Below are 14,473 nucleotides of genomic sequence, written 5' to 3' on the forward strand. Positions count from 1 at the left end.
ATAGTGCAAGTTAGGGTGGCATAGGGCAAGTTGGGATGGCATGGGAAAGGTTGGGGTGGTACAGGGCAAGTTAGGGTGGCATTGGGCAGGTTGGGGTGGTATAGGGCAAGTTATGGTGGCATAGGGCAGATTGGGGTGGTATAGGGCAAGTTAGGGTGGCACAGGGCAAGTTGGGGTGGCATGGGAAAGTTTGGGGTGGTACAGGGCAGGCTGGGGTGGTACAGGGCAGGCTGTGGTGGAACAGGGCAGGCTGGGGTGGTACAGGGCTGTTTGGGGGGTACAGGGCAGGCTGGTGTGGTAAAGGGCGGTTTGGGGTGGTACAGGGCAGGCTGGGGTGGCACAGAGCAGGCTGGGGTGGTACAGGGCAGGCTGGGATTGCACAGGGCAGGCTGGGCATGTCAGCTAAAAAATAAATAAAAAACGGGATGGTGTTACCCCTCTAGCGGGTGTCACCCGGTGCGGACCGCACCCCCCGCACCCCCCTAGCAACGCCTCTGTTGTCAGGCTTCACAACTTATTTTCACAATTGCAGCAACTCCCCATTGCATGACTCCAGATCAACTTTCTTTGCAAACATTATGCAAGTTCTGGTTCAGTTATGTTGTGTAATAGTCATCCCACCACAGGGGTCACTGTGGCTGAATTTTCATGCTGTAGACTTGCAGAACTCTTGCTGTAGACTCACCACTGCAACTTTGCTTTTGATAGAGACTTGTCACGCAAATTTGCTACAAATTGGAAAAGTCTCAACTAGAACTTGTGCTTCAAGTGTTCTGCGAGTGTACAACTTGCCAGTGAAAATGTGCAGCAAGTTAACAGACTTACAGATCAATACTGCCACACATTTGTGGCAAGTTATTCTTGCTATCTGGGATGTATGCATAAACCTATAGACTGACATGCAGGGGAGTTTAGAGGCAGAAAAATAAATGCCTGACGCCCCTAAACCAGTTGCAAAATAGTCCAATGTGCATGAGGCCATAATGTACAATCAGATTACCTCCCAACTTTTTGAGATGGGAATGAGGGACACCTACTAGCAAAAGTATTTAGGCATAGGACATACCCCCTGCCACGCCCCCTTAACCAATTAAGACCCAGACCAATATGCAGGTTAAGGACCTTGCCCCTTTTTGCGATTCGGCGCTGCGTCACTTTAACTGACAATTGCGCGGTCGTGCGACGTGACTCCCAAACAAAATTGCCGTTCTTTTTTCCCCACAAATAGAGCTTTCTTTTGGTGGTATTTAATCACCTCTGCGGTCTTTATTTTTTTGCGCTATAAACAAAAATAGAGCGACAATTTTGAAAAAAAATCAATATTTTTTACTTTTTGGTATAATAAATATCCCCAAAAAAGATATAACATTTTATTTTTTTCCTCAGTTTAGGCCGATACGTATTCTTCTACCTATTTTTGGTAAAAAAGATCGCAATAAGCGTTTAATGATTGGTTTGCACAAAATTTATAGCGTTTACAAAATAGGGGATAGTTTTATGGCATTTTTATTAATAGTTTTTTTTTTTTACTACTAATGGTGGCGATCAGCGTTTTTTTTTCATGACTGCGACATTATGGCGGACACATCGGACAATTTTGACACATTTTTGGGATCATTGTCATTTTCACAGCAAAAAGTGCTATAAAAATGCATTGATTACTCTGAAAATGACAATTTCTGTTTAGGAGTTAACCACTAGGGGGCACTGTAGGGGTTAAGTGTGACCTTATATGTGTTTCTAACTGTAGGGGGGCGGGGCTGGACATGTGACATCATTGATCGTCTTTCCCTATATCAGGGAACAGACGATCAATGACACTGCCACTGTGAAGAACGGGAAAGCCGTGTTTACACACACCTCTCCCCGTTCTTCAGCTCCTGTGACCGATCGCGGGACACCGGCGGCGATCGGGTCCGCGGGTCCCGCGGCCGCGGTCAGGGAGCTTCGGACCGGGTCGCGTGCGCATGGTGGCGCGCGACCCGCGGCTAGGCTCTTAAAGGCGACATACCTGTACGTGCCTGTGCCCAGCCGTGCCACTCTGCCAACGTAATATGTGCAGGAGGCGATCCTTAACCACTTAAGGACCGCCAACGGCAGCAGAATGGCACGGCTGGGCTTAAAGATCAACGTACATATATGTTGATGCGCCCAGCGACCCGGGCCGAAGCTCTGTGCCTGGGACCGCGGGACCCGCGGACCCGATTGCCGCTGGAGTCCCGCGATCGGTCCCCAGAGCTGAAGAACGGGGAGAGCCGTGTGTAAACACAGCTTCCCCTTTCTTCACTGTGGCGGTGTCATCAATCGTGTGATCTCTTTTATAGGGATCCACAATCGATGACATCACACCTACAGCCACACCCCCCTACAGTTGTAAACACACATTAGGTGACACATAACCCCTCTAGCGCCCCCCTGTGGTTAACTCCCAAACTGCAATTGTCATTTCCACAGTAAACAATGCATTTTAAATGCATTTTTTGCTGTGAAAATGACAATGGTCCCAAAAATGTGTCAAAATTATCCAAAGTGTCCGCTATAATGTCGCAGTCATGAAAAAAATCGTTGATCGCCGCCATTAGTAGTAAAACAAAAAAATATATAAAAAATGCAATAAAACTATCCCCTATTTTGTAAACGCTATACATTTTGCGCAAACCAACCGATTTTTTTTTACCAAAAATAGGTAGAAGAATACGTATAGGCCTAAACTGAGGAAAAAAAATGTTTTTTTATATATATTTTTGGGGAATATTTATTATAGCAAAAAGTAAAAAATAGGTAGAAGAATACGTATCGGCCTAAACTGAGGAAAAAAATAAAATGTTATATCTTTTTTGGGGATATTTATTATACCAAAAAGTAAAAAATATTGATTTTTTTTCAAAATTGTCGCTCTATTTTTGTTTATAGCGCAAAAAATAAAAAACACAGAGGTGATCAAATGTGGTAAAAAAAGGACGCCAATTTTGTTTGGGAGCCACGTCGCACGACCGCGCAATTGTCTGTTAAAGCGACGCAGTGCCGAATCGCAAAACCTGGCCTGGTCCTTTAGCTGCATTTTGGTCCAGGTGGTTAAGTGGTTAAAGGAGAATTAAACCCAAAAAAATAAAATATTTTATTTATTTACTAGTAATGGCGTCGATCTGTGATTTTTAGTGGGACTGAGACAGATCAAACACCTAACTGACATTTTTGACACTTTTTTGGGAACCAGTGACATTATTATCGTAATCAGTGCTAAAAATGTGCACTGACATTGTACTAATGACACTGGAAAGCAAGGGGTTAACATCAGGGCCGACCAAGGGGTTATCTGTGTTCCCTGGGTGTGGTTACTAACTGTATGGGGGGATGGGCTGCCTGGGATAACACAGAAGTCCATCTTCCTGCATAGCAGAAAGAGAAGATCTCTGTGTGATCCCCGGTCAGAATGGAGATCTGCCTTGTTTACTATGGCAAATCCCCGTTCTGTCTCTGCGGGGAATGATCGCAGGCGGCCAACGTACATCGAGTCCACCGGACCCGCCGATTGGCTCCCCCACTGGTCAATCGGCACGCATGCCCGCCCACAGAACCTTGTGCATGAACCGGCGTACACCTATGGCGATTCGCGCAGCTGAACCACCTTGCTGCAGTATAACTGCGGCGGCTAGTCGGCAAGAGGTTAAGACTCGTACACATTACTAGTTTTTTTTATTCAACCCAGTGCAGGTTGGAGCCGTTGTACAAAAAATCCGATTTTAGTACAGCGATTTCCCCTGCTGTGCTATTGTGTTCTGAACACTCCGGTCAATTAGGAGTCAGTAGGCAGACCTTTTTCGGTCATGCCAGCTGCCATACACACGGCCCGAATGTTGGCTGGTTTCTACTCAACCGGTCAATTTCGCCCAACACAGCTGAAGCAGAACAAATGAACTGGTTAATGATTTCTGAATGATGTTAGAAGCATCTCAAGCTGTCCAACGATGCCCATTGACATGCCCTTATGCCACGTACACGCGATCTGAAAAATCGGACGACAGATCGTCTGACTTTTTCCGTTTACTAGTCGCAAGTAGAAATTGAATAGGTTACTAAAGTCACGAAAATTCTCGTACGACAGAAAAAAAAATCGGAAGTGATGTCATGTGTTGTAATGTATTTGCAGGGCCGATCCGCCCTATAGGCTCACTATGCAAGCCGCTTAGGACCCCGCAAAGCTGCGAAGGGCCCCCCAAATTTCTAGAGGCCCCGCCTGGTGAGAAGTCATTTTCGCCCCCTCACCCCGCTTCTCAACTCGCTGGCTGCATGGGAGAAGAGGTAAGAAGTCAGCACCCCCTGCTTCTCACTTTAATGTAAGATGTAATTTCCGACAGCAGAACACCCCCTCCCCCCGCTTCTCAACTTTCTTTAATGTGACATGTCACTGTCGGCAGCGCCCCCGGCTTCACATTTTTAATGTGCCATGTCATTTTGCTTAGGGCCCCAGGGAGGTCAGGATCGGCACTGGGTATTTGGGTTGTATTTTTGGACGACAACTGTGCTGACCAAACGAAAATCGTACGATCTGGTAGCGTACGAGAAAATTTTTCGTTCATGTCCGATAAAATAATATCGGATGAACTGTCATGATCGGCTCATGGAAGCCCTGTACTAACGATCCGATTATCGGACGATTCTTCCTCGGATGACATTTTTCGTATGTACGTGGCATTAGTCAGTTAGGACCAGGGCTCAAGTCCTGCGGGAACGCGTGGGAACGGAGTTCCTGCACTTTTTTCACAGCAGGAACTCCGTTCCCTTTGCAGGACTAGAGCAGCCGCCCGAGCCAATCCTTCACTAAGCGGCGATGCCCAGCTCGAGTCACTGTCAGTGGCAGGCGAACCATAGTAATCCTTTATGTTACTGGTCGCTTCCTGTATATGGATTCATCGAGATCCATTGCGGCGGTCTCCTGGGAACAATGACAAAAGCTCCCGGGAGACATTGCGGCTTAGAGGAAGTGACGGAATACCTGCACACTACCCGATGAATCCATATACAGGAAGCAGCCAGAAACATAAAGGATTGCTAAGGTACAGTGGATCGAAAAAAAACATGCGGTTTAGTAATTATGCATATGAGCGTATCATTTTATTTTTTGGTGGGGGAGTGGATCTTGGGTGGGAGTTCCCACACTTTTTTCTCCAGGACTTGACCCCTGGTACGCCGGCGTACTTTCAAATTTCCCGCGTCGTATCGTTGTTTTGAATCCTCAAAACAAGATACGACGGCTTCTGGGTTAGATCCGACAGGTGTACGTCTTCGTACGCCTTCGGATCTAAGATGCAATACTTCGGCGTCCGCTGGGTGGTGTTTTCCGCGTTGGGTATGCAAATTACCGATTTACGACGATCCACGAATGTACGCGCGGCCGTCGCATTTTCTAACGTCGTCTGTAGTCGGCTTTTTCCGGCATATAGTTAAAGCTGGTATTTTGCAGCGTATAGATAGAATTGCCATGTTAAGTATGGCCGTCGTTCCCGCGTCGAAATTTTAATTTTTTTGGCGTAAGTCGTCCGTGAATAGGGATGGACGTATCTCACGTCTAAGTTCAAAAAATTACGTTGTTGCAACGTCATTTCGCGCAAAGCACGGCGGGAAATTTCTGGACGCTGCATGCGCATTTCATTCGGCTTCATTTAAATGAAACCCGCCCCCAACCCGCCCAGTTTGAAATCCGCCGCCAGAAATACACTACGCCGCCGTAATGTGGATCTGGCCCTATGGCTTTACACGTTGCTGTCAATTTAATCCAGTGATGGTCTCAGGAGCAGAAAGGGTGACATTATCAATGTGCTGCTACTCCCTAATTGTCCAATCAACAGGTTGGAGGGTGGGTCTATGACCAAACTATAATGCCTTTTTTCCACTCCAATCTTTTTGTTTCTTTGTCTTGCTCTGTGGTTTCATTCTGTCAATTTTGCCACATTTTATTAATAGATTTTTGTCTGTGTGATCGGAAATGTTTGAATTGTGAATTGTTTCTTATGTGCCTTGTAATTAGGTCATTATTTCACACCTGAGTTTCACTGATAATCATTGGGCATGGATGTTTTTAAATACAATGGCGAAGGTGGCCCCAGCTAGTTATGATTAAGACCCATTCTGGGCAGAAACCCGTTAGCGTTGGGACCCACTATATTTTTTAACTGTGACAAATAAAGCTGTTGTTGGATTCTGAATATATGTGCCACTGCTATATACTTAAAAAACACCCCACTACCTGTTCTACCACTGCGTCCCTAAACACCTACCTGCCTTTATGTCACCGTTCCAGCAATGTCTATTGCTCCAGCAATGCTCCCCTCCCTTCCTGGTATCACAGGAGAAACTAAAAGTAGCCGAGCCCTAGGTTCCTGCTGCTGTCAGTCATACTGCTGTGAAAGAGGGAGCAGAGGGTGTGGCTTAGAAGTGCGCATGCATGGGTTCCTTCTTAGCACCCGGGTTGCTAATAGGGCACCAGAGAAAAGCCGATAGGGTGCTAGCTGTGCAATATTGTTGCACAGAGCAGGTAAGTATAACCTTATTATTTTTCATAAATAGACTTTAGTATCATTTTACCTATACTGGGAGCTGTCTCTTCTGTCAGGCATGCATGCGTGAATCCCACGGCATGCCGAACAGAACCATAAATATTTTGGCAGGTAAAACTGCTCACCTACTATATTCATATTAAATTGTGTGATTATTATCTGTTTCAGCGTATAATATTTTTTTAGTGTGAAAACATATTTTTTTGGATACTGCAGAGATACTTAGGTTTCTGAAAACCTATTTACTTCTAGGACTCAGGTTTTTGTGGAAAAACTCTCATGCCTAAAATATGTGTCCCGGGACAAGGTAATCTAGAGCCCAGGGCAAACATACCAAACTGTGTCGTCCCCCCAACCCCCCCCCCACCCATGAGCATTATATGTCAGCAAAAATCCCCCCAAAAAAAAAAAAAATTGAGCACTAATCTGAAAGCTTATACCCTCTAAGCAAACATTCACCCTCCTCCCAGTACAAATCTGCCCCCCTGCTGAAATACCCACTGCTAGCATAAATTCCCTCTCTCACCAAATCCCCAACCCCCCCCCCCAAAAAAACACCCCTCCGAGCACAAATCCTCTCCCCCACTTCTATTACCCCCCTTCTAGCACAAATTCACCTCCCCCAAATTTACCCTCCTAGCACAAATTCACCCCCACCCCAAATTTACCCTCCTAGCATAAATCATCCTAAATCATTCCTACTAGCACAAATCCCCCCCCCCCCCCAAAAAAAAATATGTCCCCTCCTAGCACAATTTCCTTTTCCCTTCTACCATATCATATCATCTAGCACAAACCCCTCAAATCCCCCCTCCTAGCACAAATCCTCTTTCCCTATCCCCCCTCCCAACCAGGGATGTATTTAGGTTTTGTGCTGCCCTAGGCCTGCCTAAACTCGTACACCCCCTAATTTAAATATGACCCACCCCTTGCTGTCAAAGCCACACCCCTTGCGGTTTAAGACCCACCCTGAAATTTTCAAGTGGGGACACTAGTTCTGATGGCCTGGGGGGGAGGGGGGCAATGGATTTCCTTAATTCGCATAGATTTCCTCTCACTTCCTGTTTGGCTATGGGACAGGAAGTCAAGGTAAATCTCTGCAATGGGACAGGGATGGTAAAAAAATGTAAGCGACCCCCCCCCCCCCCACAGTTGCAGAATGCCAACCGCCCACATACTGAAATCAGTGCGGCCGATTTATGAGGGCGCTAAACTAATTTGCCTAATAGTGTAGCGCAAGCCAGCGGAGACACTGTCCGTGCTGCCCCCCTGCAAAGTGCTGCCCTAGGCCTGGGCCTTGTTGGCCTAGGCCAGGATACAGCATTGCTCCCAACACATATCCCCCCAAATCATCATCCCTAGCGCCCCTCCTAATTTCCTCTTATTCTTATACTCTGCCACCCTCCAGCTTCCCCCTCCCAACACAAATCTCCCCTCACATCTCCTTGTGGTGCCCCCACCTCACATACCACAGTGCCCAAGGCAGCTTCCCATTCTGCCTGCCCCTTGTCCCAGATAATAGCACCAAGAAATCTGAAACCAATGTACCATTTATAGCAACCAATTAGTTGTCATTTTTCTTCATAAGTTAACATTTGATAATACAATAACCAAGAAGGGCTTGTCTAGAGCATTCATGGAGATGTCAGATAGATCAGGATGCTTCAGGCAAAAGTTCATTGTTAATTTGACATTTCAAAATTTTATATAAAAATTAAAGCGTGACAGAAACGCCACTTACCTGTGCTACATCCAACAGGTAGATCTGCAGGAAGAAAGCAGACGCACTCCCCGCTACTTGATTAGGAGCTCCTCCTATAGCGTAGCAGCACTTGCGGAACACAGACAGTTTCTGTTGTCTCAACTGCAAGAATAAAGGATTAAACCCATGAAGAGAGATCTGTGTTTACATTGACCTTAAAGAGAAACTACAATGTTTTTTTAGCGATTTATTTTGTCCAGACAAAAAAAAACTTATCAGATATAACAAAACAATTTCAGTGGAATATTTAGGAGACCAAAAGGGTGCAAATAGTGGACACAAGTTCATTGCAGGGATTTACATACACTTGAAGTTCATTATTTAGTTGATAAAGATATGTAATATAATTTGTCTTATTTTTAAGAAATAATTTTATTTTTATAGAGGGTGTGTCACTGTGGACCTATTGCAGGTCACAAAATCCATACCACTACATCAAATGTTAACTGCAACTGATCCCCCACAGTCATCATATTCCATATAGATATAATAAATGGTCTAATAAATGAATTACAACATGGTAATCTGTGGAAAACAATTCTCATTGGTCGACACGTTTCCCATTACTGCTTCATCAGGACAGAAGAGGAAAAGTTGAGGTGGTAAGTGGATAGATAAATATATAATTTAGCATTACGTACAAAAATATTCAAACATTTTAATCTAATTCAGATATGGGGGCAGATTCACGTACATCGGCGTATTTTTGCGTCGGGCGTAGCGTATCTAAGATACACTACGCCACCGTAACTTACTTTTTTTTTTTGGAATCCTCAAAGAATTCGCTCCAGAAGTTACGGCGGCATAGTGTATCTTTGGCGGCGTAAGGGCGCGCAATTCAAATGGATGTGATGGGGGGGTGTTTTATGTAAATACGTTGTTACCCGACGTAAACAACGTTTTTTTTTTAACGGCGCATGCGCCGTCCGTGGGGGTATCCCAATGCGCATGCTCAAAATGAAACTGGAACAAGCCAATGTTTACGACGGTGACGTCATTCTACGCAAGTCCCTATTCGCAAACGACGTAAAAATTTCAAAATTCGACGCGGGAATAACGGCCATACTTAACATTGAGCACGCCTCATAATAGCAGGGGTAACTATACGCCGGAAAAAGCCGAACGCAAACGACGTAAAAAAATGCGCCGGCCGGACGTACGTTCGTGGATCGCCGTAACTAGCTAATTTGCATACTCGACGCGGAATTCGACAGAAACGTCACCTAGCGGCCGGCGGAAAAATGCACCTAAGATCCGACGGCGTACTAAGACGTAAGCCTGTCGGATCGATCCCAGATGCAGTCGTATCTTGTTTTGTAGATACAAAACAAAGATATGACGCGGGAACTTTAAAATTATGCGGCGTATCAATAGATACGCCGGCGTAATTCCTTTGTGGATCTGCCCCATGGTCCGTACCCCCGAAATACCGATGCAACTCATGGGCAGAAACCTCCCTGGGTGGGCATTGAGACACCAAGGAGTAAACCAAAAGGTCAAGCCAACCAAAGTAGTCTATACAAGACAAAATTTAATTTGAGACATCTTTTAGGAACAACGACTATATGAAGGTCCCATGTTGATGGGGACAAGGACCTCTTCCCAAAAATGCTGGGTGGTGGTTGTGGGGGTTTGCGGGCAGGGGGGCTTATTGGAATCTTAAAGCCCCCTTTAACAAAGGGACCCCCAGATCACGCCCCCCTTTTATGTGAATGAGTATGGAGTACATTGTACCCCTACCCATTCACCCAAAAAAATAAGTGTCATCTTACAAAAAACAGACAGACTTTGACAAGTCCTTTATTAATTAAAGAATGTCCCCAGTCGTAGCTTCTTCCTCTCATCTTCTCTCCCCGCTGTCTTCTTCCTCCAGTCTTCCCCCCCCCCCCCCACTGTCTTCTGTCTTCTTCCTCCAGTCTTCTCCCCCCACTGTCTTCTTCCTCCAGTTTTTTCCCCCCGCTGTCTTCTTCCTCCAGTCTTCTCCCCTCACTGTCATCTTCTTCTGGTGTTCTCCCCCTGCTGTCTTCTTTCTCCAGTCTTCTCCACCGCTATCTTCTTTCTCCAGTCTTCTCCACCGCTGTCTTCTTCCTATAGTCTTCTCCCCCGCTGTCTTCTTTCTCCAGTCTTCTTGCCCGCTGTCTTCTTCCTATAGTCTTCTCCCCCCGCTGTCTTCTTTCTCCAGTCTTTTCCCCCCACTGTCTTCTTTCTCCAGTCTTCTCCCCCCGCTGTCTTCTTTCTCCAGTCTTCTCCCCCCGTTGTCTCCTTTCTCCAGTCTTCTCCCCCTATTGTCTTCTTCCTATAGTCTTCTCCCCCCGCTGTCTTCTTTTTCCTGTCTTCTCCCCCCGCTGTCATCTTTCTCCAGTCTTCTCCCCCCACTGCCTTCTTTCTCCAGTCTTCTCCCCCCACTTTTTTCTTCCTCCTGTCCTCTACCCCCCCCTCTCTAATTTCTACAGTCTTCTCCCCCCATTGTCTTCTTTCTCCAGTCTTCTCCCCCTGTTGTCTTCTTCCTATAGTCTTCTCCCCCCGTTGTCTTCTTTCTCCAGTCTTCTCCCCCTGTTTTCTTCTTCCTATAGTCTTCTCCCCTTGCTGTCTTCTTTCTCCAGTCTTCTCTCCCTGCTGTCATCTTTCTCCAGTCTTCTCCCCCCACTGTCTTCTTTCTCAAGTCTTCTCCCCCCACTGTCTTCTTTCTCCAGTCTTCTCCCCCCACTTTTTTCTTCCTCCAGTCCTCTACCCCAGCTCTCTTCTTTCTACAGTCTTCTCCCCCAGCTGTCTTCTTCCTCCTCCGGTCCTCTTCCCCTCCCTTCACCGATTTCTTCTTCTTCACCCTTCGCTCAAAATAAAAAAACGATGCTGCTCTGAAGCTGGCTCCCGTGGCTATGTAAGGTGTCTGCCAGTTCTTATACAGTTATGGGGCATGGCCATCTGGTGATGTCATGTGGAAACCCCGCTCCCTTGTGATGTCACCACCCACCATCGCTTACATAACTGTGGGAGCCAGTTTCAGAGCAGCATTGCTTTTTTTTATTTTGAGTGGGTTGGCAGAAGCGGCGACGGAGGAAGAAAAATAAGAAATTGGGGGAAGACAGTGGGTGAGAAGACCGGAGGAAGAAGACACCTTGGAGCTACGACGGTGGACATTCTTCAATTTATAAAGGACTTGTCAAAAACTGTCTCTTTGTTTTTTGTGACACTTCACCTCTTTTTTTGGGTGAATAGGTAAGGGTACAATGTACAAAAACACCCTCCCCACCTCCCATGTTGAGGGCATGTGGCTTGGTATGGTCAAGGATGGGGGGGGGTGCTCGTCCTCATCCTTTCCTGATCTGCTGGTATGGATTTTGGGGAGGGACCCCACGCTGTTTTATTAATTTTTTTGGGTGTCGAGTTTACTCTCCAATGCATACCAGACTGAAGGAAAAAATGGAAAAAAAAATTTTTTTTCCATCTTGGCATGGGGTTTCCCCTTAAGATCCATACACGACTCAAAGGGTCAAAAAAGGCGTGGGGTTCCCCCTCAAGATCCTCAGAGCACAAGTCACATGCCACAAGTCAGTTAAGATGATGATCCCGACTTCCATTCAAATCAATGGGCTAAAATCATGCCCAAGTCGGACCAAAGTAGTGCAGAAAGGAGATTTTAAAGTTAGACTAAAACAAGTCAGACCAGTTAAGACAGCTCTCATGGGGGACCATTGATTTTGACATGTCATCGACATGTTGGATCAGTGTGAACTGTTCCAAAGCCCAGGAGCCATATAAAGCCTACTGCAACCTTGAAAAACACCTAAAATAACCAAAGTGTCATCTTCCCCATTCCCCAGATGAAGACACGTGACAGTGTCGTAACGCGTAGGGATTGGCCGTGGGCAGACGTACATCGGAAGTGACGTGAGGAGGCGTTAATAACGCCGCTGTTTATTTACCTATTTGCACTTGTTTTAATACTTTTTATGTAAGAATATATTACCCCTAATAAACGTCCCCTTGATTGTTATACTACACCTTTGGAGGCCCTCTCTCTTTTCTGTTTCCTCGATTGGAGATTAACAGGGGTTTGCTGTGGAGACTGGATAAGGATATGATATTATCAACAAGTCCCAAATAAGTTTGAGAGGTATCAGTGGAAGTGTGAAAAGTGGGGAAATCAAAATTTATATGGAGGTAAGGTGCTCTATGATTATCCTTGATGCTGATTATATTTATTGATAAGGTGAGAGTTCTGTGAGACCATATACACCTAGGATCAAGTTATTTACTTTCAAGATCTGTGGATATGTATTTTTTTTTTTTTATTGATTCTCCTCTGTTGCAGCATAGCTGCTTTAACACATATGGACTTCCTTTGTGTATTTTGACACATTTTTTTTTATCACTCATCACTTTATTATTAGTGTGACATTATTAGTGTTTTAGACTTTGCGCAAGAATTCACTTTATTTTTATTTCTTTTTTTTATCTTCCCCATTGACTCCAATGTATTTGACCAAAATGTAGTCATTTGAAATGCTCAATTTAAATTTTTTAAAATTTTAGGTTATCGGTGTTTGACTTAAAGTATGACTTTTGTGTTTTTACAAGATTGTTCTACCATTTATATATTTTTGTCATTGTATTACTGTATATATAGAGGTTTCTAGATTAGCCACTAAAGAGAACTCTTAGTGACTCTACAGTTAAAGGGTTTGTTAACCAAAAACGGATTAAAGCAGATTAAACAGCACAGTGCTTGTGCTGTGTAATCTGGCCGCCTCTAAGCGGTAAAAAAAATCCTCCCTGTACCTGCCACCTCCCTGGTATCCCCCTCTCAGTACTGATCACTGCTGAGCCCTGACCCCTGTGGTCAGAGTACGTCCCTTCATCATACGCAGCCCTGCTCTCAGCTCTCCTCTCTCCCCCTCACCCCCTCCTCTCTGCCTGTCAGCTCCGTGTCTGTGTGTCTCCACCTCTGCCCCCTGCCCCCTCGCTGCTATTGAAGATCGTTCTAAATCGGTATTTACATGCTTCATTTTTATAAAAGACTAATACAGTGTGCTATGCCAGGCTCTAATAGAGGGTCTGGCAGTGTTTGTTATACAGGTATATTGGTTAACAAACACTTTAAGGCCTAGATTCACGTAGGGCGGCGTATATTTGAGCCGGCGTAGCGTATCGTATTTTCGCTACGCCGCCGCAAGTTAGAGAGGCAAATGCTGTATTCACAAAGCACTTGCGTCCTAAGTTACGGTGGCGTAGCGTAAATGTGCCGGTAGTAACCGCGTCTAATTCAAATTGGGAAGAGGTGGGCGTGTTTTATGTTAATAAAGCATGACCCCACGTAATTGAAGTTTTGAACGGCATGCGCCGTCCGTGGACGTATCCCAGTGCGCATGCGTCGGATAGAATGCCTAAGATAAGTTGAACGACGTGAACGTAACTTACGCACAGCCCTATTCGCTTAGGACTTACGCAAACAACGTAAAAAGATACGCTTGTTCCGACGTCCATACTTTGCATGGGCTGCGCCACCCAGAGAGCAGCTTTATCTTTATGCCGGCGTATGTCTTACGTAAACGGCGTAACTAATTGCGTACGTACGTTCGTGAATCGGCGTATCTTGCTCATTTGCATATTCGACGCGGAAAACAACGGAAACGCCACCTAGCGGCCAGCGTAAATATGCACCCTAAGATACGACGGCGTAGGAGACTTACGCCGCTCGTATCTTAGCCTAATTTTAGCGTATCTGGTTTCCAGAATACGCTTAAAAAAACAACGGCGCGGATTCTGACTTACGACGGCGTATCTACTGATACGCCCACGTAACTCTTTGTGAATATGGCCCTTAGTGTTTTCTTTGCATGTGAACTGGTTTTCTCTCTACAGAAAAGTCAAAGGAATGCAAAGGCGGCTGCTATGTGCAGCCAAGAATGAGGAGGAAATTCAGAAGCACCTCATACTGACTCGAATGCAAGCTGAATACACCTGAAAGCCCATCCACATCTCTTTCTCTTCATAATTGTAGAGATAAGATCTCGGCCACACATGGAGTGCATTGTTTTCAGTGACCTAGCTGACTCATTGACTTGCATTGTATGAAGTAGCAGTTAACCCCCATTCACACTTTTTTGGCGTATTGACTTTTAATATGGCAGCACCATTAAGACGCACATACACA

The 14,473-nt window shown here is 45.5% G+C and overlaps 1 protein-coding gene across 1 annotated transcript in view; it reads right to left on the minus strand.

The window, feature by feature from the left end:
- Positions 1–14,473, minus strand: part of MFSD2B (major facilitator superfamily domain containing 2B) — a 93,816-nt gene that overhangs the window by 60,344 nt on the left and 18,999 nt on the right. The window contains exon 2 of the mRNA XM_040348520.1: positions 8,299–8,421. Within this exon, the coding sequence (XP_040204454.1) occupies positions 8,299–8,421 (123 nt within the window). The remainder of the gene's footprint in view (positions 1–8,298; positions 8,422–14,473) is intronic.

This window comes from Rana temporaria, chromosome 4, assembly GCF_905171775.1.
Source record: "Rana temporaria chromosome 4, aRanTem1.1, whole genome shotgun sequence".
In the NCBI taxonomy this organism is placed as follows: domain Eukaryota; kingdom Metazoa; phylum Chordata; class Amphibia; order Anura; family Ranidae; genus Rana; species Rana temporaria.